The sequence below is a fragment of the Lytechinus variegatus genome, chromosome 1, assembly GCF_018143015.1.
Source record: "Lytechinus variegatus isolate NC3 chromosome 1, Lvar_3.0, whole genome shotgun sequence".
Classification (NCBI taxonomy): domain Eukaryota; kingdom Metazoa; phylum Echinodermata; class Echinoidea; order Temnopleuroida; family Toxopneustidae; genus Lytechinus; species Lytechinus variegatus.
Window position 1 is genome coordinate 23,386,931 of NC_054740.1, and position 26,367 is coordinate 23,413,297.

Sequence of the window (26,367 nt, forward strand, 5' to 3'; positions counted from 1 at the left end):
GCCCAACAAATTTACTGCCAGTGTCATGCTATTAGAGCAATTATCAGGCTAATGATGAAGGTACAAAGAGAGAGCGCTTAAAAACATTACCAATTTACATGAGAGAGACACAGTTACTGCTTTGAGGTTTGATTTGATTTTATTCATATACATCATTGTCAACATAACATAACATTTATCATTGGTATAATATTTCAAATAACAGAGTGGATCATCATAAGCTCTATGAGCTTGAGAGCGATGTAAAAAAATATATATACATACATATACAATGGCTAATAGAATACAATCAATGATGCAAGCATCAAATTAAAGGACAGGAGAACTAGAGAGAAAGAGAGAGGGTGTGGTGAAAAGCAGAGGGGGGGGGGGAGAACTAAATAGAGAGAGAAACAAGAAGAGAGGACTAACACTATATAAACTATAAGACTTACTGGTCATTTTTAAATAGGTGGAATATACTTACCCAAAAATCTATTTCACTTGCCCGAAAAAATCATTGAAAAAAAGTTTTATCTCTTCAAAAGAAAGGTTTTAGGTTTTATAAACCATTGGCCTTTTTTCTCTGTTGACATGAACTGATCTACTTTGTTATTGCATTTCTTTTTCCAAAGTGATTTTATCTTGCCTGCCATGACCAAAATAAGGGTCATATTTACCCTAATTTTGGTCATTCTACTGTGAGAATTTTGCTTGCCCAATTAGTTTTGGTCTTTACTTCAAAACACTTGCCCGACTCTAACTTTAACTTACCCTGGGCAATCGGGCAAGTGCTTATGTAGCACTCTAACTTGTAATTTTATTGGCCCCCCATTCTCTTGTGCACCTTGAGCATCTCCTATGGATATGGTGCCTAATAAATTGCATATATTATTATTACTGCAAGTATATTCATTTTTCTCTGAACTTCAGGTCGCACACGGATAGAGATCACTCTATCAGGCAAGCGCAGTGAATCCAGATCCACATCCAGATCCGAATCTCACTTCGATTCCCAGTTTGATGATTTTGGTGGTAGCCTGAATAGCCTTGGAGTGGACTTCCCTGATAACGTGGCCCGCACCCTGGATGAGCTGGAGGCGAGCAGCGCCCAACTCTCGGCTTCCAACCGAAGGGACACACTCGACACCCATCGTACAACCGGTAATTTACCCGTTTGAGACTTCATGTACTGTAACATAGCACTCAGTTTGATGATATTTCAGTGATATAATTCAAATTTCTTATATGGAAAGCCAGTCTACCCAATGCTCCAATGATATCTGTACAGACTAACTGTAGTGAAGGAGATCCATGTTTGTTTCATATCAATTACATATTTAACAAATTTCTGAATTTAACTTGTGATAGCAGCTTAATCCTATTTTACCTAGGCTATTTCAGACCAGGATATACGGGGGGGGGGGGTCAAATTGACCCCCCTCAGATCTTGCCCACTGATTGAGTGATCACTGCATAAATTTTCATGTGTGTAGAGCTGGATGTAAACTCCAAGACCGTATTGTAAAATTTTCAAAAATTTGTTGTTTATATTTTTTAAGTAATTATGCAAATAAGCATATGGAATTTGCCCTATTTTTTTTTATGTGTATGTTTTTGCCTTTATCTACTTGTATAGCTAGTAGAATGCTACTTTTTGGTGAGAGTATCAATTTTTACATTTCTAACAAATGTCGACAAAAAAATTGCCAAAATATTAATTTCCTATGTATTCTATTGTTTTGTAAATTATGTATTTCTATGTTTTTTCAAACCTTTGTTTTTCATTTTTTTTTCTTATGAACTTTATGGGGGACCCTATAGCGTAAAATAAATCCATTTAACAAGAGTAAAAATAATCATACATTTATGATTTTTGGTTGAAGCACTAGTGGAAGTAAAAATAATCATATATTTATGAAAAGAAGGTGAAAAACTTCAATTTGCATTGACTTTTTGTGTGTGTATGTTTGCTATTCCAATGATGTCAATGATGGAATAGGGCACTATTCGATCATCTAGTCTGCATGGCAGACTCTTCTCCTTTTACAGGAGAAGTTTGTTTTTGCCGGTGTATTCAAGTATGGCATTTAAGGGAATAGGTAAATATGCCTACTTTGTAGATATGGTGTTCACTACTGAACATCATAAACTGTACCAAAGAGTAAAACCATGACCTACATTAAACCAGACTTCGGAATACAGGCCAACATCTTTAATTGCAACTCCTCATACACCTGGCCTCCGGTCTCACTATTAATCTCTGTTTTGAGATAAAAATTGTATGATTTAATGTGATTTTTTGAATGGTTGTTTTGGACAGGACCAAGCGGCTTCTTCCTGGTGGGTTGCGGTGAGGAGGAACCTGCTCATATTGACTGGGAAGATCGTCTGGCAGAGCTTCAGCGAAGGAACACCCTCTGCAGGCCCCACCTACGGACATCCTACCCTGTGGAGACACAGACAAGGGCACCGAAGGTACCACCTGAACCATGTCCTTACTGAAAAAATAAATTTGAATATTCGTGTCACAATCAAGAAGACAATGTTGTTGATTACATCATGGGTGACATGCACATTGATTTTGGTCGGGATTGCGCAATCAATAGCTGAAAATACAACCTCCAAAATACACCAGTCTTATTATTAGGGTCAATGCATATTCTTTTGCTTCTTAAAGATTTTTATGCCTTTGCCCACTGAAAGTGGTCACTATGAGCATTATTATGTTTTGGTGTCATCCAACTGCCTGTCCCATTTATTTCTTGTTTATTCCTGCTTTGACCTTTCACCCTTTCGCTTCTAACCCAAACCAACACAGAGTTCCTGCACATAATTTGTAATTTGTAGCATCTTAATTTGACACATTTATTTATTTTTTTTTCAAATTTTGTTCATCTTTTTTTTTTGTTACCAAGTTTACGAGAATTATACAAGAGGTTGCAAAGTAACCGCACATTATGTTCTCGCATGTTGGCGAAATAAACCAGGCATTGGATTTGCATAATTTAATAGATATCACCGAAAATTTTGTTGTCGAAAAACTAAGGTGACCTCCCTTTAATATGGCTTGTGAATGTCCCAAATTTCATGTTGATTACACCTTTTGCATTTTAGATCTGCCGGTGGGGAGGGGGGGTGGGGTAAAATAAGCTTGGTCGTTTATTCCCTTGTTGTATGCATGTGTTTTGACACTCATTCAATCTCACTGTAGAGATCAAAGAGGCAAATGTGTACTCCTAATTGCTACCCCACGCTATCGTTTGACTCGATCCATGCCCTTTGACCTTTGACTTCTGACCTTTCACTGTATAACAGGAGATCACCGAGACCGATCTACAGGTCGGCTGTGATACTCGTCGGAGCAGTCTTCGGTTGACGGGGGATGTGGAGGAGGGTACCAGGAACTCAACTCGCAAGAGGAAGAGCGAGCAGTTCGATTTCAAAGCACCAGCTTCAAAGGTGAGCTCGCCATCAATTTCTATTGATGCATTATGCTAATGACAGAGAATAAAAAACTTGTGGTTGTTGTGGTATCGTAATTTATGCATAATTAGCTTGCAAACTCATACTCTTTACCCTAACTCCAAGAATTAAACTCAAAATGTCCCAATTTTTGTTGTAGAATCTCTTTGTCATGTTCTTAGCAATTTACATGAAAAAATGGTGATATCAGACCAATTTATTGTGTATTTTATTTTATTTTTGCAATTATGTATTTCTTTACTTCAACAGCATGAAATAAATCCATTTAAACCAGCAGAAGTACAAATAATATGCACTGACAAAATGTGTAATTTCTGAACTGTGCCCGGGCGTCGCAAATTAGGTCTTAAAATATGCAGTGAGTTGAAGGAAATAAGTCATGAAACATCGCGGTGTGAGCTGTGTTAAGATATTGCGCAAAATGTTGAGAAGGTCCCCCCCCATGGCCTAGATAGAGCTAAGAATCTGTTTGCTAAATGTTAGCATTATGTGTTATAGTGTTACACCTGAAAGACCTGGGGGTGTATCACAATTAAAAGATGTCTTGGAATTTCGCTTAAATGCCAATGCACATACAATATGCAAAGTGCAATCTTATTGATTTAAATGCATGAGTGCACATCCTCTTAGCATGATGTTACCAATTTGGTCGTGCCTTTTAATAGGCATGCAACTAGGCATTTAAGTGCGATTCTGAGTCACACTTAAGTCTTTGTGAAACATCCCCTGATTGAATTCATTACTCAAAAAAAAAAATCTTAAGAAGATTTTTTTTGCAAACTGTTAATATATCTGTTAGTGTTATAGTGGCAAAGACCTGACTGCACGTATTATTATTTTTTATGGAAAAAGGAATTCTTTTCTTGTTTGCAAACTCTCACGATCATTTTTTGTTGTTAAATGATTATTTTGAAAACTGTTGGTATTGTACATGAGTGACTCTTTACAAGCTGTCATTTCCAAGTTGGATGGTTTTGTTTTTCTATTTTGCAGCAAATGCGTAGCACATCTTCCTGCCAAGAAATGCCCCCACCCCCTCCCCCAACCACAAAGACCGCAGTCATGACCAGGAAATCCACATCACAATCCAGCATGTCACAGGCCCACTTCACATCAAGCAGAAAACACGGAAGCAGCAGCAGCCTCCATGTCCACAACACTCTCCACAAGAGCGACAGTAAGACCAGCCTAGGTAAGGCCGTGCGGAGCAGTCCAAGGCTTGCCGAAAGCAGGGCTACCAGCAGGACCGGTCTGATATCCGACAACCCGGCCGGTAAGTCTAGCCGTACCAACCTCGCCAAACAGACCAGCAGAAGTAGCCTTGCCAGCACAACCGGTCGAACGGCTTCCCAGAATCCAGCTACGCAGAGTTCTAGACCGAGTTCCAGGACTTCATCCAGAGCTAGTAGGTCCAGCCTAACTGGTAGCATTGCTAGTATGGCTACTTCTACGTCCACTTTGAAGAAATCCAAGGAACCGGAACTGCCAGAAATTGATGTAAGTATCTTGGGTTTAGATATCAACATATCTTTGTATCTATGTGTATAATTAATTTAAAAAATACATTACTTTCGACCAACTGATATTAGACCAACTGATAGTAGTCCAAACTGTTAGTAAGCCAAACTGATAGTAGACCAACTGATAGTAGACCAAACTGATGGTTGACCTACAATAGTAGTCCAACTGATAGTAGGCCAATTGATATTAGTCTAACAAATAATAGACCAAAATATTAGTAGACCAAACTGATAGTAGACCAACTGATAGTAGACCAACTGATAGTAGACCAAACTGTTAGTAAATCAAACTGATATTAGACCAACTGATAGTAGACCAAACTGATTGTAGATCAAACTGATGGTTGACCAACAATAGTAGCCCAACTGATTGTAGACCAACTGATTGTAGACCAAATTCATAGTAGACCAAACTGATAGCAGACCAGCTGATAGTAGACCAAACTGATAGTAGACCAAAATGATGGTTGACCAACGATGGTAGACCAACTGAAAGAAGACTACCGGTACTTGATAATAAACCAAACTGATCGTATAGTAGACCACCTAATATTACAGCGACTGCCTTTAGAGCGAATAGTTTTAGAGCAAGTGGCTGCAAATCATGAATCCTTTTGTTGATATTCTGAACAGGAGGTTCTGAACCCCAGGCGTGAGAGCATCGCTTACAGCGTCGGATTCTCTCCACGTAAGGCCAGCAGACGGAGACGGTCCATGCGCTTTTCTAAGAAGGGCAGTGTGAAGGGTAGTCCTGGTCTCAGTCAGATGAAGAAGAAGGTAGCCACACCCCAGGAAAAGACAAAGAAAACGCCCCAAAAGAAAACCCCATCTAAAATGGTAAGTACCTTTGTGGCATGTTTATATGGCACAATGAAGATAAAAGGAAACGAGAAAATAGAGGCTTTCAAATTGAAATGGGAAAGTATCATTCAAATGGTTTAGGAAATTCAGAAATTTACATAGTTTTGTGCAATTTATGAAAAATCATTATTTTCCATTCATTTGTAAGCGTTTGTGGGGGCATCATGGTCTAGTGGTTATGTGACTTATGTCTCTCGTCTTTCAATCTGATGGACATGGGTTCAATCCCAGCCATGGCATGTTTTCCTTCAGCAAGAAATTTACCCACTTTGTGTGGCATTCAACCCAGGGGAAGTGAATGGGCACCCAGTAGGAAGAAGTTCCTCGAATGGCAGACCGCCTAGCCGGGAAAATAATAACATTATTGTAATGTGCAATTGAGTGAATACTTATAGAAATTGTGCAATATAAATGCACAATTATTATCATTATTAAACTAATTCCAGAGAAATTTGGGGTGTGATTTTTTTATCTTTTATATTTTTTTCAGCTGACGTGCGATTGCAAGAAGGGAAATAACCCTCATATCTTGGATGGATGGATATCAACTCATTCCATTTAACATGCCATTGTCGCCATTAAAACCAAATAGTACACATTAATCCTATGAAGCTGGAATCCATCTGGCATGTTCAGAATTAATGTTGCTCTTACCATGGACCTATTACCAATGGACATTCAACGAGAGAAGTTTCTAACCACCACCTGTTGTCAAAAATTGCTGTTATACAGTTGACTTTCTCTTTGCGCTGTTTTTACGATCTAGCCCATGGCGCATGTTTATGCAACAATCCTGTGAACCCAATCATTGTCACCGAGAAATCACTTCCCTCTTTTGGCCAGAGATTATCATGCTCTAGCTCTGATCATTTTGTGCGCGAGGGAAAGCCCCTGCTTTACATTACCAACAATGCAATGCACTTTTGTCATCCGGTTTTCAGTGCATGATATTACGCTATTGAAATTATGCAATTGTCATCTGATTATTATTAAAGAAAAATCCTGTGGAATTTTACGCCCATACCAGAGCTGCCAAGAAGTACTGATTTTCAGTATTTAGTACTGAAAAGTGAGAAGAATACTGATAGTTTCATGTAAAATACTGATTTCTAAAGTTTCAGTTGTATGTGTGGTCCTATGGTATTTTTTTTAAATACTGATTTCCTCACCGAAATACTGATTTTCAGCTTCAAAAATACTGAAATGTTCCTTTTCAGGTTGGCAGCTCTGCCATACCAATATTACCTTTCAAGTGAATGTTGGTGTGACTTTCTATGTATTTATTCTTCTAAAAGGAGGGATTTTTACAATCTTTCCGCACATTTTTACTACAAATTTTCACTTCAATTTCGTTAAAGATATTCTGATTTGCTTAATAGTGATAGCAATGAATTCTGTGAGCGGTTGTTAGCGATGTACGTAAAAAAATATAGAAATGCAGAGCTGTTTTCTTGTCTTGTTTCTGCGATCATTGTGATAGCGCTAGCGTTTGCTGCTTTGCCTCCTGCTTTTGGAAGTGAACAAAAAACATTGCAATGTGTGGAAGCAGAGCTCAATTGATTTCTTCTGTCCGTCAGTGACAGCGTATTTACTTGCGCTTAATTGATAAAAGGATAAGCAGCAACCCTCTTTAGTCCAAAGGAGGGGATTCATTGAGTGTCTAGATGTAGTAGGTCCATGGCTCCATGCTTTTTCCGATAATGACAATTTTAGAACAGCTTTGTTGTCAAAGTTGGCATTATCTTTACTTTGCGCCATTGGAGGTATGCCATTGCAAAGCCAAACATTGTCATCGGTTGAAGTTTGAGCATTAATAATTGACTTTTTAATATCAGGATATTGTGTTTGGACATGTGTGGCATGCATCAGTCAATACTTTTTATAGACCTGGGGTATTATCATTCCCAGGAGGCAATGTGCGGATAAGATTACGGATAAGCTTCTCGTTTCAACTGAAGGCCCTTAACCTTTTTCTTCCGTTTGAATTTCAGAAATCCATGGCAAGATTCTTCGGCAAATAAGAAGCAGGAATCATCAATCATCAACAACATAGAGAACAGGGAGAGAGAATTTATCCTCGCTCTGACCTTTTTTTTTTAATTGATCATGTTTTTCTACTAGATTCATTTGTCATCAATGATCAGTTGAAAAAAAAATTAGTCTGGTCTCTGACCAACTACATGCAATTGAAAAACATTTTTCTGTGTTTGTAACCCACCTTATAACATGGAGGTAGAAGTTGTGTCTAATTTATGACCAGTTGATCAGAGAATTATTTCTCATTATATTGTATACAAATCAGCCCCCACTTTATAAATTAGTATTAAGTTCATTCATCATTGATAACTGAATAATAATAAATATGAAAGACTTTTTGGGGCGCATCCTCTGATTAAATAAAATCTTTTTAACAGTGTCATTCTTCACTTTTAATTATTCTCAAATCTGTATACTCTGTTTGGTAAGTAAGTCGTTCTGATTGAACGCATTATGATGAAAGTAATCGCTTGATCAGAGCGTTCTTCTGTACACATAGTTCATGAATGACATTCCTCCTTTGAATTGGAGTAAAAATGTTAGAATCCTGTGTTTTATAAAAATAGTAAATACATCGTGGGATATAATGACAAAGGTATATTATTTGTAGATTGTGAGCAGTAAGTGTAAAGATTTTTTTGCTTGTAAATAAAATTGTAATATCCCCCCTCCCCGTACAATCATGTATAAATTATGACAGAATGAAATATACGGTGTACAGTTGTAATTATGTAAGATACAGAAAAATTCTATTTGTCTTTGATTCTATGTATATCAACTCTTTATGTACAGTATCATTTCAGAGATAATCTTTCAATATGTACATTCTTTTTGTGTTTTTTTTATATGCTTGATCATTTTTCATCCTTGTATATTGATGAGTTTGAGATATTTTGTTAGGTTGGTCGGTGAATTGTTTGCATATGTATGTAAACAGATGGACAGCTTTGGTAGTCAGGACTTGGAGGTGTATTTGTTTATCCGGTCTATTGTATACATTGGGTTTGGTAGCATGTTAACTTGAAAAAAGAAAAGAAGGAATCTGTACAGTTTTCACATTATGTACTGGAACTAAATATAGTTGAATATTAAAAGCAATAAAAGTTTAATGCACTAGAAATATTGTTTTGGGTTTAGAAAAATAGGGGAAAATAGTAGTTAAGCAAAGGTCATATAGATTAGCCTAACTGCCTTAATTTTGTAAGAAATCTTATTACAGTAAATATATATTGTAGTTCAATAGCTGGAAATGAATTGTAACATGTACATGAATTTGCTAAGCCAATGATAGGAGTGCATGGAAAAGCAGGCCCTGTTGTGTACTGTGATGACATATATGCAGCTCTTCTAGTGCCATAATGGGCCAAAACAGAGGGACCGATCAAAGTTGTATGAGGCAAATTATGTTGCCATTGAGCAAAGCCAGCAAGCAAATATTTTGACCTTTGTAATATCAAAATCTGATTTTGTGATAGGTATGGACCTGATATTCAAACCGTGATGTCATATTTATCTGTTTCTCCTTTCTTTTTGTTTGTTTTTTTGGGGGGTGGGGCAGTCATGGCCCCCAATCCATATGGCTGTAAGTGTAATTCATACTCATTTAAGAAAAAAAATGAAAACAATGTTCATGATTACACAACAGTTTTTATTTCAAAATGGAGAGTTTTACGGTTACACCATGTAGGTTAGTCTTGAAAAGGACTTATCTTTCTGATAGTACATGTAGCTTTGATATTTCAATCATGGTTTATGACAATAAGTTTTTTAAGGTCCCAAGGAAGTGCAAATCAAATCTTACAAAATATATTCCATCTACCATTCCTGTTGTGTCTGATTTAAAGGAGATATTCAGCCAGATGATGAGGTAAGTTTTGAAAAAACAGAAAAAATAGAGAAAAATGTTGGTGAAAATTTGATGAAAACCCCTCAAGAAATAAGGGTTAAGAAGTTTTAAAGCAATGATTTTGTGATCTCAGTCTAGCAGTCCCTCTGTATGTCATGTGACATAAATTCACAAAATACCATCTTCATCTTTACAATTTGTACGGGGAATATATCATTATTAGACACATCGTTTCATATCCCCATCTGTAGGAAAAACAATTTTATTTGTAAAGTTCCATTAAATAATTTGGTTGGGGTTATGGCATCACAAATTAAAACCTTTAAACATTACTCTGTTATTTTTATGGGTTTCATACAATATATATTCTTAACATTTTTCTTTTATTAAAACCAACTTATCAGGGTGAACTTCCTCTGTATAAAACAAGAAGTCAGCTCTCTTTTTTTATCCAACAAAGAATGGTGGGGATGGTAATAATTTTGAAATGTATGTATTGTTTATATGTTTAAAATTTGCGGATGTTTATATCATTGTCGAATTATGTATTTAAATGTTCATGAAGGTTTTTGTTGACTTTACATGAAGTGCCATGATATAATTGTAAATAAAGCGTCCATACTGCCTAGCTTAATAGCATACTTTTACCCGTTTTCTTGTGTGATTATGTTGATAGTTCACCTATTGAATAGCATGAACAAGATTTTTGAAAGACTTTTCATGAAAGGATCTGTAGTTGAGAGGATGATATCATGTTTTTGTTTGCAATAACACTGCTCAAAAGGACTTTGGTATTCTTGCTTTATAGTAGCAGCAGTTCAGGTTTTAAAATCTAGTTTTGTCCCCGACTAATCTGGCCACCCAGGGGTAGCCGGATTTACCTCACACTCACAGCAATCTCCTTCACCATTGGTGCATCCTTCTCCCAACCCTTCTACTCTCCTCCACCACTTGCTTCTTTGTTTTCTTTGCCCCCCCCCTTTCCCTCTGACCAGCCACCTCAAAATAATCTCTTCTCATTCGGCATCTGATCTGATCCAACTCTTCTAAACCCAACATATGCATCAAAGGGGAAGTTTACCCTGAAGAAAAGTATTACAATTTGAAGTGTTGGACTTGTGACATAAAAAACGAGCAGATGTGAAATGATTTGTCTATTGTTCTACTGAAGGTACAATAAAAACCATTTTCAATTTTCTGAGAAAATGATACATATATGTCATTTATTTTTTTTACCTCACGATATGTACTAAAAGCTGCTCCCATATGACATCACAAATCAAATAATTTACATTCGAATAACTTTTTAATTCTTTGAAGGAATTTCCTCAAACCTGCAATATTTATTTTTCTTCTATTTTTCCAATAAAGTTTTTGTCAGGGTGAACTTACTTCCCCTTCAAGTCCTTGAGTCTTCTTCCTGTCCATCAGCTTCACACCACACATCAGTCACTCTCACCACTGCTTTCTCAAAATCCCCATCTCTTTTTTACCGATCTCCAGGCAACCCCTAAATATTAAATCCTTTCAACAGAGCAAAAATTTTCACATATAACAATGCTCTGTATTTTTAACCTGTTGAACATGATTTAATTTCAGTATAATGCACATTTTATCATAAACAGCCAGTTCTTTCAAAGGGAAAGGGGGGGGGATGCAAACATGCAGGAGAAAGTCCAGGGGTAAAAGTTTGATCGATCTAGAGGAGGATACATGAAGCTGTTCATAAAGTTATGCACGACTGGAACGTGTTCAATTACATAGGGATATCACACAGCACAAAAGACAAACAGTTGTACGTAAAGTCATTCGTATCTTACGAACAGCTTTATGAAACACCTACCTGGTGGGTTTTCATTTAGCTGCTCGTAAAGTTACGCACAACTTTACGAACGACTGGAACATGTACTTAACATGTCCTAAATGAATGGCATAGGGATGTAGCACAAGAAGGGGTCACCAGTTGTGCGTAAAGTCATTCGTATCTTACGAACAGCTTTATGAAACACCCAACGGGTACCCATTTGACACCTTGGTTGGGGAGTGGCGAATTATAGATTAAGGCCTTGCCAAAGGATGCTATAGGAACATCTGATAATAATAGTTTAAGAACACAATAGTGCTTTCAAATAAGTCTCTGGTCTTTGTATTTGCAGACTTGAATCTATTCTTGATTTGCAGACTCTGATATTAATACGATTCTTTCACAAATGTCCCTAGTCTGAATGTGCAGACCAGAATCTAGTCTTTGTTTATAGGCCTTGATACGAGTCTCTTTGTCCAGACCTTGATATTAACAACATTATGCTTCTTTCAAATATGTCTCTAGTCTCTTAATTTCCAGACCTTGATAATAATAATGCCATGATGCTTCTATTAATGTCTCTAGTCTCTGTTCGGCTTTGTTTATAAAAAAATGTACCTACATGTATTCTCTATTTGCAGACCTTGAAACTAACAACAACATGATGCTTCCATATATGTCTCTAGTGTCTATTTGCAGTCCTTGATACTAACAACAGCTTCTTAATATTTCTCTAGTCTGTGAATTTGCAGACCTGAATCTAGTCTCCATTTGCAGACAGTAATACAATGAAGCTTTTGGCAGGAAAGCATTTAATCAATATCTTCTGCCTGACATTTTGTCAGATCTGATGACTTTCCTTGATTTCGATTGGCTGGGAATCAGTTTCTATGGCAACACCTCAGACAAAAGGTCCAGCGACTCCTTACATGAAATGCTTTCCTAGGTCTTCTGTAGCTTATAGTGTCTTTGAAAAGTGACCTTTCTATTCAGTTCCACTTGTTTCTCTCTGACAAACGGAAGCTGTGAATGGATCATCTGTTGCCGACAATTGACTGTAGGGTTTCAACCTGTAGGAAAAAAAAGGAAAATTTATTAAATGCACAAGTGATTGCATGAACATCAAGTAGATACAATTGAAATTTAACTGGGACTTGATGAAAAGAGCCATGAGTCTACATGCAAGTGTGATTCCCTAAATAAAACTAATAGGTTATGGAAGTACAATTAAAGTAAATAAGATGGTTTACGAGCGAACCACAATTTCTCCTGATTATGTGATCAATAATATATGTAATATGGTCTTTTGACCCCTAGATGACCGTTGATTTTATCATCCTCACGAAAGTAAACACAATCGATGCAGAAATAAAGAAATAAGAGCAAGTTGAACAAAAACTTGACCTTTTAAACCCTAGATGACCTTTGACACATCGTCCTCATTGCCACACATGCGGTATTACCCAAGGATCATATGTACAAAATATCATAATAATTGATGAAAAAATAACAAAATGAAAGGAAATTGAACAAAAACATGAGCATTATTTTAACAGACCAACGGGCTAACAGACTAAACAGACCAACAGGAAAAGTGATTACTCGGTCTCTGCCTAACTTTGTTCAGGTAAGACAAAAAAAAAATTCACTAAAGAATGAATGAAACAATTCAGTGACAACCCTCAACCCTTTCTATTGTAAAAAGGGTAAAACGTCAAGAGGGGGTGGAATCACATATTGATCACTTGCTTTTTTTTTGCGGGGGTTAAATCACCCCCCCCCCCCCCCCCCGTCTTTGCCGACAATCGCACACCATGAATATTTATGCAATGGTCATGAATAAAATATGAAAGAATTCAAAGATAAATCTGCTCTCAGCGGGGGGGGAATACTTAGTAGAAATGTATGATACTAGAAATGTATGATACGTATGTGCCGTGGTGGAGACCCCCATTTTCAACATAAATTTCCATTCCAGAGCATCACCAATTTAGAAAGCCAAAGAAGTTCCTATTTTTTCCAGTTTCAAAGACCCTCAATTCCATTTCTTTTCCAGCGCACGCTTATACTCTCGGCAGCACTTGATGGACAGGATTCGGAGACCACTGATTGGTCCATCGCGCCAAAACGTAATAACCAATGACATGTATATTCATACAACGCTCTGAAATGGAGAATTTGCACCGTTCCAGAGCATTGCACTTTTAGCATTCGTCGATCCTATAGTACTTCCAGAGACCCCCATTTTATAAGACCACCAAAGTTTAGTTCCAGAGCCCCCAATTTTTTTTTTTTTTTTTTTGTTGCACATAGGTATCATTTTATAATTTGAGTAACTCCCCCAACCCCAGGGCTTATAACAACAGATTTCCTCTGATTGTCATAGTAACTGATCTTACCTCCTCTTGTTTCTTTTTCATGTCTGCTAGCAGTTCATCGAGCTGAGATTGAAATCGTTGCTGGGATTACAGAAAAAACAAAAGTTGTGGGAAAAGTCAGAAATAATCATTGTGAATATTGGTAATATAACACTTGAGCTATCAGTATTCTTGGCATCAAATCTTCCCTTAATTAAAACAAACCCTTTCCCTCAATCAATTTCTCTATTGTTCTTGAATGATTGAAGTATGATTATAAACATTACGGTAATTCTTGTTTTTAGCGGTTCTAAAATACATAATTTTCACTATTATTGAATTCTTTTGATATTTAGGATGAATATCATAAACACATATTGTCCACGTCAAACGATTTCCCTTCAATTGCCCCTATCATTAAAAGTATATAAAGTGTTGGGCTGATTTAGGTGTAGTCCCATACATGATTATCTGTGTTAGGTGCATGTAAACTTCAAAATGTCACAATTTTCTTTTTTTACTTTACATCCGATTTTAATGAAATCTTTAGCATTATACTTGTTTGATTTCCCTATTCTATTCCTTTGTGTTTGCTGAATTTCCCCCTTTAATTTCCACATTAAAAAAGCTGCAAATATACAAATGTAAAAAGTAATATAAGTACCTTGAGCATAGGGTTGTCTAAACTGGCAACAGATTCTTCTAAAGTCTTCTTTCTGCTTTCTTGTTCCAAGAGTTCACCTTCCAATTCTACTAGTCTCTTTGCAAGCTCATCTAGGGAGTAAGGGAAAATATGAAAAAAATACACAATTTATCAATCCTATCCATATGTTCATCCATTTATATATCCATTTATCCACTCTTTACTTCATTCATCAATCCATCCATTCTTTGATCCATCCATCTACCCACTCATACGTACATTCCATTATCCATTCATTCATTTGCCTATTTGATGTCAGACAAAGATAAATTACAAACCATATAAATAGGTGATAACTTATACTAACTTCCCGCCCCTAGGGAACCAAGTGGCGCTACAGGTCTACTGATCTGGACGCACATTCACTTGGAAAGACATGCTGGTGTTTCTTACGCCTGACAAAGCCAACAGTGGTTGGTGAAATGTCGCGACTAAAGAGAATTGTGAGTTTCAACTTCACAATTTTCACAAATAACCAGTAAAGGATTTGTAACTGATTAATATTTCAAGTCTACTGGATGGATCATAATATTCATGGATATGTACTACATGTAATTTCTATAAAAAAGGATCTCCTTCACAAGTCATTCATATACAAACGTGTACAACCATACAATGAAATCACAATGGACGGATGCTCAATGGATATAGAACATATGAAATACGTATGGAAAGAGTACACAATGGATACATAACATTTTCCAACGGACGGCAAGATTATTTTTGTTGTACATCTTCTCTGAATCCGTAAATGCAGTGGGATCAAGCCTTTAGACAAAAAGAAAGAAAAGAAACCCACAGACAATCTTCTTGGCCCAGTAACATGAGCTTAATGATTGATTAATTGATTGTGGGGCAGGTTTCAATGATTCATGAATGTACACAATGTAAAATGTAAAAGAATACACACATAATATAAAACAAAAGTAAATAATGAACATACAAAGGTATTGCAACGTAAGCTAAAAGCCTTATTGGTTGAAGCACCTTTAAAATGGTTTTGCATCCAAGAAAACAAAATAAAATTGTAAGAATAAGGAAGAATGGAAAGAAAGAGAAGAATATAAAAGTGATAGACTGCCAAGATATAACAATCATATTTCAAGTTGTTATTAATATATGGTAACAGTAATTCAACAAAGTTAAATTCTTAATTGATTGCATTGACTATTGTGTATAATCAATACCCATGATCAATGGCTAAGCTTAATGCTGCAGATCCCGGATCAACTTACTTTCCTCTTGTCCTCCATCGGAATCCTCATCGTCCTCCCCATCGTTGTCTTCCTCGTCGTCACCGGCCATACCAGCATCAGAGAATGCCGTCCTGGAATCCTCCCCTTCCATCAATACACGAGGGCTCACTCCGATCCCATCCTCCAGGTCCTCGATGTTGACGTCCATGTCTTCCTCGTCGTCTTCCATCTCATCGTCTGTGTCGGAGACGTCGCCGCCAAACATGTCGTGGATAATGTCACCTATATATTAAAAGCATATTGACTCACAATTTCTAATCAACTCTTAAGGCTATCGCACACCCAAGAATTGGTGTATGACTCGACATTGGAATAAAACACTATAACAAATCTGACAAGATTCTGACTGGTTATTAATTCCTAAATAAAAATTTATGGCTTTTTCATTCCTCTTCATAGGTATTAAAGTTAATTAAATCGTAATGACATTATAGCAGTCATAAGATCAGCTAATTTGGCCATTATTGTCATTTCATTAGAGAGCCTGCCGCCATCTATATGTGTCTTGCTGCCTAACTACTAACAAAGTCAACAAGATGGCCATGTAAACATAGGCAAGTTTTTCCGTCTTCTCATCACATTTTTCTCGGTGGTCACCTGAAACCTAGGTTATGATTGGTAAGACTGAATAAGACTTACTTGATAATAATGTTAAGATATTCAGAAGGAGAAAATGTTAAACTGTTTGTTATGTATTACATTGTTTTATCGGAATACCGGAACGGAAAAAAAAAACCCCGGAACCTACACATATCAGAGGGATTACGGTATTCCATCCATTCCAATTCAGGCCTACTTGCAACTCTCTTAGAATCAAATATTGTAAAAGTCAGAACCACAAGTCCGCGACTTCCCACGCTATAATCAAACTTCACTAACTTATAAAAAAATATATGACTTTGATCTCACTCACCATGAGGAGGAGATCCCATGCTATCATCATTCTTATCATCTTTAATGTCTTCCTCAGCTAGGACTTCCCATTTGATCTTAATGGCAGTACTGTCCATCCGCAGTAATCGCTTCACCTCTTCCTCAACATCAGGAGCCTCAATATACTACAAAGCCAAAGATAACCAGAATTTAAGGGGGGGTTTCTTTCTCGAAGGGCCCATGTCATCCAAAACTCAAGTTGATTCCTACCAAAAGCAGCGCTAAATACAAACTTGCTACTTAAGTAGTCAAATGCGTATCATAGATTTATGAATAATTTCTAGAAGAATATTTTTCAGCTTTTAACGCTTCACCTCTAAAAAAAGAGAGCCTTTGAAATGTCCTCATTTCATAAAATTGTTGGAATTCAACTTATTCAAGCACAATTTTAAATAAACAGCACTTTATTTTTTGATCATTTTTAAAGTGATTGAGGTACCAACTTAAAGAGCATACATTGAACTCAGTAAACATGAGATTTCTTTTTGAAATTCAGATGCTGTCCTTCACTTTTTTGGTATCCTTCATTCAAATTTTTTTATTCACTCGTTCATGAATGAGGAATCGTCTAAATTACAGCAGTCAAAACTTGGATGAGAAAATTCTAAGCTTTACACTCACAGGTTAGTTTATCGTATTTGTGATTTACTATTGTTTCTGATAAATCATCAACAATTCTTTGTTTGGCTTCATTTTTCTGGAACACACTGTACAATATGATACAAATGATCAAAGTGTTGATCACTTCATTCAAAAGCGATTATAACTTAAATTATAAACTAAAGATGATACGTGAGATTAATTCTTTACCTTCTTTTTAGCTGTTTTCCTAAACCGTCTTTTCCTCACGTTTTTCAGGGGTGGAGTGACTGTAAAGAAAAAGCAAAAATATCAAATTAAATATGAATAAAGAGGTAAATAAGAGCATGAAAACAATTTTTCAGGAAACATTATCCATTTTATATATAATGCACATCATTGACGGCATTGGTAAGAATTATACGCATGAGTTACCTGGAATCTTGGACTGTTTCATAGGTAGCAAGTATGGCTCAGTTTTTGCACTTTGCATCTCTTTAGAAAAGGCAGTTGCTTTTTTATGTAAATGTTTTTATTATTATAATTATGGTATTTTAATGCCCAAGCAAAAAGCTGTGTATTATATATTTTATAGTATAGGGACATCCTGGTTGTCATATCAACCATCTTCATCTCAAAACCATGACGGGTCAATATTACTACTCATTAGAACCAGTCATTAGCAAATCTTCAATTTAGCTTTAAACAAATTATTGGTCATGTGACAGATTCCAACCAATCATTTGATTAGGATCCATATCACCATTTTATTTTCTCTTGAGAAAAGGTAATATACAAATGTTATCATCATTATAATTTTTATGATTACTGTATTTTCATGCCTGAGAAAAATGATGTGTATCACATAAGATAGTAACATGGTATTTTAATGCCCGTGCAAATCTATATAAAGATAGTGACATGGATCCTTGTTTTTTATTAATCAACCATCCTCATCTCAAACACGTATTTGGCCAATATTACTTGTCATTAGTAAATTGTGACCAGACACCCCCAAACCAACAATAAGTCGCCAGGGAAGATTCTCGGTAAATAGCCCTGAAAGTAATTTGGTCTTCAAAAAGCCAAAAACTAGAAACTTATTTGAAGCTTATTTGAAAGAGCAATTCTTTCTCTTCATACTGTCAAACTTGTTAAAGTTGTTTAATTGAATAGAAAACAAGATACAATAGTTTCTTTGAGGCAAGTGTTTGCGGACAGCTCAAAAGTTTCATTGAGATTGCACAGTGTGCACAAGAGGCCATCATCATAACCAGTGCATGCAATTCTTAACAATACATATCCAATGGTGTTATCACAATTTTGTGACACAGTCATTCAAATTTCACGGGAGCCAAATCCCAATAGTGTGAGTAATACTCGCCTCCATGCTTCCAGATGAACTTCTTGTCGACCTTTTCTGGTTTCTTGGTGAGTCCTTGTTTAGCCTCTTCATCTGGGAGAATAGGGGCATCTTCAACATTACACACTAGCATCTGAATTATGAATAATAATGTATTTTTGGCATAAGAGGGTGGACTTGAATTTAAAGAGAAATTCCAGTAGTTGCAGTAAACACTGATTTCATGAGAAAGTCTGTAAAACCAGGCTTAATTGTCAGTATATCATCGAGGATGAAGATCTGGTACAGTTACATAAACTGAACTTTGTGAAATCTTGAAATCTACGCTGAAAAACATTCACACTGAAGATCACCAACACAGATAGGCACACGTGGGACAGTGTATTATTATTGCTGGAATAAAGACCCGACGGAAGTGACCGAATCCGCGCTTATTTTGCTTATTTCTCAGCAATTACACAGTTTCTCCCAGAATCCTTTGGCACATATTTTTTATTCATACAAACAGACACTTGGGTGGTCATTATAATAGATTCTGTAAAAAGTCATTTTGAGATCGTTACCAAAACTGGAATTTATCTTTAAATGACTTTCATGCAGAACAATGAAAGGGGTACTCCAGGATGGAAATATGATTTGAATGGAAAAACAAATATCAGACAAACCAAACACTGAAAATTTGATTAAAATTCGGACAAGGAATGACAAAGTAATGGCATCCTAAAGATTTGCGTTATTTTGTTGAAACGGTTCTATGCATGTCTCCAAGACTGCTTAATGAGCAAACTGATGATGTCATCTCCCCACTTGTGCTTTCCAACCAATAAAATCTTAGCAATCAGAGTTAAGCATAGTGGTAGGACCACTAAAATCGAAATTCAGTCTACTTTGAGCCTCCCTGTAGGATTAAAAGCAAATTCTATTCAATCATCCGCTGCGACTTGAAGCGGATTTTAACTTTACCTCGAGCACACGACTTGACGCAAAGCAAAATTCTGATTTTATTACTCCTAACGTTATGCACAACTTCAAAGAAAATTTCATATTTAATGCAAAATGTGATTTATTAAAAAATTGTGTCTCATTGCATCGCTTCGTTTGCGCAGGGCTGTAAGATATAATTTTCAACATGGAGTACCCTTTTATTAAACACCTCATTTAAATTCAAATTCCTGATGCTAACATTTAGGAGTACCCTGTAGTGGCTATAGAATGATTCAAATTATGAAACAAAACAAAAACACAGCCCAAAGCCCGATAAATTAATTTACAATTGTACAAAATAATTATAAAGATCATATTTATGAGAGCAAATAAATCACACATTGAAATAATCTATTGAAACTCATATCAATAGAATTAGGCTGAGGGGAAGGAATTGAAAATTTCTGCCCCAGGAAGAAGGAAAAAAGTACCTGAGAAATATCAGCTGTTTTCCAGAAAGTCTTCTTGTCAAGTGTCTTGTGAGATTCTATCATACATGGTAAATCAACAACCTACGTGAGAAATAGATAAAAAGGGAGGAAACGATAATACATGTACCAATAAAATAGGCAAAATATTTATAGATTCAATGACCCCATCCTCCCCTTCAGGAAGTGATAAGACTTTCTTTGTTATTTTGTGCATCATTATGTGGCATGATGTGCAATTTTACTAAATTCTACCCCACCTACCTCGCCTACTTCTTGCCAATTTGATGATGCTTAGTGATCTATCATGCTTCAAAAATTATTTGCATCACTATGGTAAACTTTCACTGTTTTGTTGTTCTATGTTTTCATTCATGTTAAGCTGTAAAAACCCATCAATACTTTGCAGCAGCTAAAAAGGAAATCTGACCTTAAATCAAAAGTATTTATCAGCAAGAAATAAAATACAGCAAAAGGAAGTTATTTGAATAAAACTTTTTATGAAGAATTTATTTTTAGTAATGTTGTGCTTTGGAGCTTATGAAGGTCTTCCTACCTCACAATACATCACAAAATTATTTATATCTATGGGGCCAATTTAGAGATAACGTTTTCTGAAATTTCCAACTCTCATATTATATGTTCAAAACAGTCATTCGTCTTCTTTGCTGATCATATACACAGGGTTCATTTTGTTTTTTGTTTTTTTTAGAAAGAGCAACTTGCCATCTTGCTTGAATTCAGCTTTATTAAGCAATTAAATTACAACATATTGTAATATTTCTCTTCTTTTCTATACCTGCAATGATTGTGAATACATATTTCACACTACTAGTAGAAAAAAATGTTTACCTTTGCAGCAAAGGTGTCATCATCGATATGAACAAGAGCGTGCCTCATATCAGCTAAAATGTAGGAATAAAAGTCAAAAATTTTGTTTTTGTATGTACATGTATGGAATAAAAGCAATATGAATGGATTTAAAGTCCATGGTGTAAGAACAGAGTATTTAAAATTTTTGTAAAAAGGCACAACATATAACCATTATTACAATAGTTTAACAGATTAAGGTATCTAATACATTAACAAAAGGATTAGGTTGATGCAGGTATATACATGTACATGACACTTTCCCCTTCATGGATAATGGTATGCAACTAACAAGCTTAGAATAAAATTTGTATCCCAAATTATTTGTCATTATATAAAACACAAAATATACTAACATAATTCCAAAAGGATTATTTACAAAACAAGCATACATTGGAGTGCAAATCTACTTACAGTGAGTTTCAATTTTCAGATAATCCTTTAACATCTGACTGCCAGATTGGACCAGTCTTTTCAAATCTTCAGCACAGTGCTACAGAGACGGTACAAAGGGGGATGAAAACAGATATTATGCCCTCAAATTTATTTTCAATAATAGTCGGCACAAGTGCACTTTCGCACCTGGCGATGTTAGCAAACTATTTTCCCTTCAATTTTTGTCAAAATTTAGAAATCTTTTCTGAAATAACAATCCTTAACCTAAGCCACATTGAGCATCAGGGAATGGGGGCAAAATTTGGCTTCGATCTTGATTTTCAAATTCAGAATTTCGCCTTTGCCATAGATTTGATATGGACTTAAATAAGCAACCAAAATTAAGCAATTTTAAGGCAAAAGCATGGGCAGGCAAGAATTTGCCTTTGGTTGAGAATTTCAGTCCATTATACAAAAACAGTACAGTGTAACATTTTTTAAGGCACCAGACTAAGAAGTTGAACAATGAAATTGAAGCTGAGATCGAAGCTGAAATGAAGCCATTCCCGATGGCAATGTTTAATTTTCAGTGTAAACAGGGATTTAATTGAATGATTTTTGGCAATTTTGACACCATATTCGCATTCTGCGCCTACCCCCCAAAAAAGGGAACATCACAGTCCATGCACTAATCAACATGTGATCAAGCGCTCAACGAAGTTAATATTTTCTTTTGATAAATTTGTTTCTGTCTGGACAGGGATCTCAAATTCCTTCAATGACGGGACTTGTCTTGGAGCGACGACTGGGAGAAACTGATGCCAGCACTAAACATATGCTGTGATTTTATATTTTCCAGTGTATTGTACAGTTGATATTGGGAGATTTGAGCCCGGATGAGCTTACCGTCGCAGTCCCTGCATACTCTATTCGCACATAAAGCCAGTAGAGGCACAGGTCCAAAAATTTGAATTGTCCCAGAAAAAAAGGGATATCCTCATGTATAAGCCAAGACAAATCATGTCTTGATAAATTGAGTTTGTCCTTGACTCCTTGTTTATGCCTTTTTATGGGAACTTGTTTTTTCACTTACCCCTGCGGGACAGAGACGGCAATGACAGGGAATGAGAGTGCTAAAAATAGATTCAGTGACCTCAATTCCCCCCCCCAAAAAAAAAGGCCCAATTCACTGTCTATTTTCACGACTTTCCGTCTTCCAATATTATAATCCTGTTAGTGTTAGTGTTACAGTTACGAAACCTAAACAAGAGCACTCAATTGATCATCAATTGAGTGCGCTAGTCAATAATGTCAGCACTTCGTGTTGAAAAGTGAATGAACTTTCCTACATTTCAAGAATACATATAGATCAATAATCTAATTCAAGTCAAGAGTCAAGTCTCAAGACTCAACTCAATCGAAAGACGGATTTAAGTACCTGGTAACACAAATCAGAGCATATGGGACCAGTGGCAGTGTCAAGAAGAAGTAGGTACCGTAGCGTAGTTAGAATTCGTAAAACAAATTATACTCACCTGAGGAACTCTGAGAATCAAGTGACTCTCTACCTCGGGGAGAGGTTCTTGGGTTCGTTTGGGAGCTGTAGTAGTCATTATGGCTTCGAGAAGATATGATTATGAGTTTTTTTATGGGATAAATTGCCCAGAATGCCAGATCAGATTTCTTTCGTCGTCGTCCCAATCGAGCAAACAACGACAACAGAGGGCGAAAACACATGACATCGCGCGGATGCGATATGCAAGCGTTGTTTATTTTTTTATTTTTGTTTTATCAACATTTTACAAACAGCAATGAAAAACTCTTACAATCATAAACTGCCAAATTAAGAAATATAATTCATGTAGGCCTACAGATAGAAAAAAGAAGAAAGAAAAGATGTAAAATCATCGCACATCCCACTTAACAAAAAAATTAAATTAATCCTCCTTCCGACGACATGGGTCTACCCGTCTTTCAAAAGGAGCATACCTCGCTGAAAACCTGGCTAAAGACAGTGTCATCGAAACTTCGAAAGTGATAACATTAACATAAAGTCATCAATTCAAAGTACATTTTCTTGGACTGAGAAATTACTTTTTCAATGTCTCTGATATTAAAGACAAACCAAAATTATTGTTTTTACTTGGTTGACTACAGCAGAGACTCATTGCAATCGACGATAGTTATTTTCATCTTTCTCAGATGAGTTCACTTTCATTTACAATTTTCTCGGGATAATTTTGTCCGAAACAATTAATAAAATTTCTTCCATAATTATTATCTTTCCCTTTTCTTTCGCAATTAAAGTGCATCTGCCTTTTCCAACTGAGCAGTTTATTCCTTAGTATACATGTTTTATCTGTACCTTTACTTCTTAAAAGTCAAGTCCACCCCAGAAAAGTGTTGCAATAGAGAAAAATCAAACAAGAATAACACTGGAAATTGGCATCAAAATCGGATGTAAAATAAGAAAGTTATGACAGTTTCGCCAATTTTTCTCAAAACAGTCATGCACAACTTAGCAACATGCAAATGAGAGAGTCGATCGATGATGTCCCTCACTCACTATTTCTTTTGGTTTTTATTTTTTTAATTATACAATATAATTCATGTCAGATTTTACAACATTGACCAAATTGCCTAACCATAAAATATTAAAATAATTTTAATTCCCCATTGGAGGAGAAAATTAGAATATTTATATTTTATATAATAAAATACAAAATAAATACTGAGTGACGTCATTAGTACCCTCATTAGCATGACCAGGATGTGAATATAACTGTTTTGTGAAATTAAGCAAAACTTTAAATAGTCGTAACTTTCTTATTTTCCAACCAATTTCAATAGAATTTTCAGTGTTATGCTTGTTGGATTTTTCTCTTCTTATTCAAAATTTTTAAATAGAACTTTTCCGAAAGGGAGTGCCTTTCGGTTTTCTTCATTAAAATTGTCTAGTAACGAGTATATTTTCTTTATTCATTCTCAATCCAAATACACTTGCGTAACTTTAAAATGCATTTTCGAAACTCATTCATTGAGCTATGATTTTTCAACAAAAATAAATGAATATCGGCAAAGAACACTTAATTGTTTCACTTCTTTGTTTCCAAATTGGAATCCTACAACCAAAATTCAAATTATCATTTCGAATTACATGCATGTGAAAGTATTTCGGTATACATCTAGAGCGACAAAGGATCACCTTTTTTCACTCTCCTATCAATATTTGGTTTGGTTTGGTAAACTTTTAAAAATAATCTAAACAACCAGTGGCGGATCCAGAGGGAGGCGCCCCGGGCTCGCCCCCCCCCCCCTATTTTCGCCGGATTTTTTTTTTTTTTTTTGATGGTTATATTTACTGGATTGGTACAATGTAGTCAATTTCAAGGACTAGATCTAGTCAAAACTATATTTTAACTTACGCTCATGGCCTTTGTGTTCGCACAAATGCACCTATGTCATACTGTATTGCAATATGTAAATTCCGGAATTCCAGGGCGCGCAAGTCGATTGGTTGGAAAGTTGCACCACTTGTAATCGGGAGTTGCAGTGCAGTGACCAGTGTGAAGATGTTGGATTGGATATCATTTTTTCCCGAAATTTTGTGTTTTTTGTAACATGCGTTTGTCCGTCTTTATGGCAAATACATGTAAATTGTAAGTAACAGATTGCGAGAGAAAGTGTCAACGATGCGAATGATAATGTCTATCCCCGAGATTATTCTTCACTCAAAGATGAAGCCCTATATCGGGCGCCACGTGCGCAGCATTATCATTCTGCCTTGGTCATGTACGTTTTCACTGAAATGTATAGGTCAGACATATTTGTATTTAATGTAAACTAACTTTTACACTTTCTGGTAGATTCAGAGGCATATTATCCAGGGCGCCCCAACTAAGTTTCGCCGAAGCAATCATTCCAACGAATTATCAAGGAGCAAACTGTGCATTTTGGGGAAAAAAGAACAAAATTTTATGCATGTTGCCTGTTGCCATACGACTAAACATTTCTCGTTTGAAACACACAATGTAAATACACAAATGACAATAAACAGAATGGATTATTCGGAACTTATCGATTACAAGTCTCAGTTTCGTATCATTTAAATTTGACGTTTCAATCACACGATGCAAGCAAGTGAAGAGCCTTTGCCAAATGTATGTTTTGAATGACCGCTTATACGGTGTGTGACTGGAAACCAGCTCCTAAATGAGTCAGTATGTGTCTTTTATTCATGAAGTTATGTACAGTGATTTAAGTGTGCATATTTCTTCTAAAGGTGCTCTCAAAATACGACTTTTAGACATGATTTTTTGAAAAAGTCCTTGCCGTGGGAGGGGGGTTTCTCCCCTCCCACACCCTCCCCCGCACGGTCGCTTCGCTCCCTCGCCGCTGGCGCCCCCCCTATTTCAAAATCCTGGATCCGCCCCTGACAACGCTGTTTAATATATGTGAATCGCACAGCAGTTGCTTTAAACAACAAAGTTTAAATTCAAATAATTTAGGCATGGTTGTTTAAGATTTTTTAATACTTGATAAAACTTTTTAAACAACTTCAGAATTTTAATCCTATGCGTCGAAATAATTATATTCATCATCTCCTGTTATATCTGAATCTTCATGTACTTCGAATTGTAAACTGTAGCTAAATACTGTTGATTAAATACCTGGTGATTTTGAACTGTATAACTTTCTCTTAAGTTTCTTCATTACGCTTCCCTTCTAAATTATAATTACCAATCCCAACACGACAATCATACCCACCTAATACCCACTTTTAACGTAGCTATAAAAAATGGGACCATATATTTTCATTATATTTTTAAAACATTTGTGGGCCTCTGAGAAATGCAAAATGACACAAGAGATATGTTCACTTCATATTTTTTACACTAGTAGGCATATCCCTTAAGAATTTGTAATGAGTGTTTATTCTTCATTCTGACGTCCCTTTTAAGATCAACACGTTTCTATGAAAAAATA

The 26,367-nt window shown here is 36.0% G+C and overlaps 2 protein-coding genes across 3 annotated transcripts in view; one reads left to right on the plus strand and one right to left on the minus strand.

The window, feature by feature from the left end:
* The window catches only part of LOC121409562 (myosin-1B-like), a 36,457-nt gene extending 27,558 nt beyond the window's left edge, over window positions 1–8,899 (plus strand). For both annotated transcript variants that reach the window (XM_041601477.1, XM_041601485.1), the window contains 6 exons: window positions 913–1,143; window positions 2,303–2,457; window positions 3,298–3,441; window positions 4,459–4,962; window positions 5,619–5,822; window positions 7,838–8,899. In XM_041601477.1, coding sequence (XP_041457411.1) covers window positions 913–1,143; window positions 2,303–2,457; window positions 3,298–3,441; window positions 4,459–4,962; window positions 5,619–5,822; window positions 7,838–7,867 — 1,268 coding nt within the window. In that variant the 3' untranslated portion in view covers window positions 7,868–8,899. The remainder of the gene's footprint in view (window positions 1–912; window positions 1,144–2,302; window positions 2,458–3,297; window positions 3,442–4,458; window positions 4,963–5,618; window positions 5,823–7,837) is intronic.
* A 3,353-nt stretch (window positions 8,900–12,252) lies between these two features.
* LOC121409580 (transcription initiation factor TFIID subunit 7-like) lies at window positions 12,253–23,108 on the minus strand. Its single transcript, XM_041601496.1, has 11 exons — window positions 22,917–23,108; window positions 21,421–21,499; window positions 20,989–21,041; window positions 20,140–20,220; window positions 18,746–18,857; window positions 17,593–17,651; window positions 16,763–16,907; window positions 15,829–16,071; window positions 14,555–14,664; window positions 13,933–13,992; window positions 12,253–12,603 (listed from the first exon to the last, which is right to left on the minus strand). The coding sequence occupies exons 1-11, from the start codon at window positions 22,992–22,994 to the stop codon at window positions 12,568–12,570; spliced, it is 1,056 nt and encodes a 351-aa protein (XP_041457430.1). The 5' UTR covers window positions 22,995–23,108; the 3' UTR covers window positions 12,253–12,567.
* Between the last annotated feature and the right edge of the window lie 3,259 nt (window positions 23,109–26,367).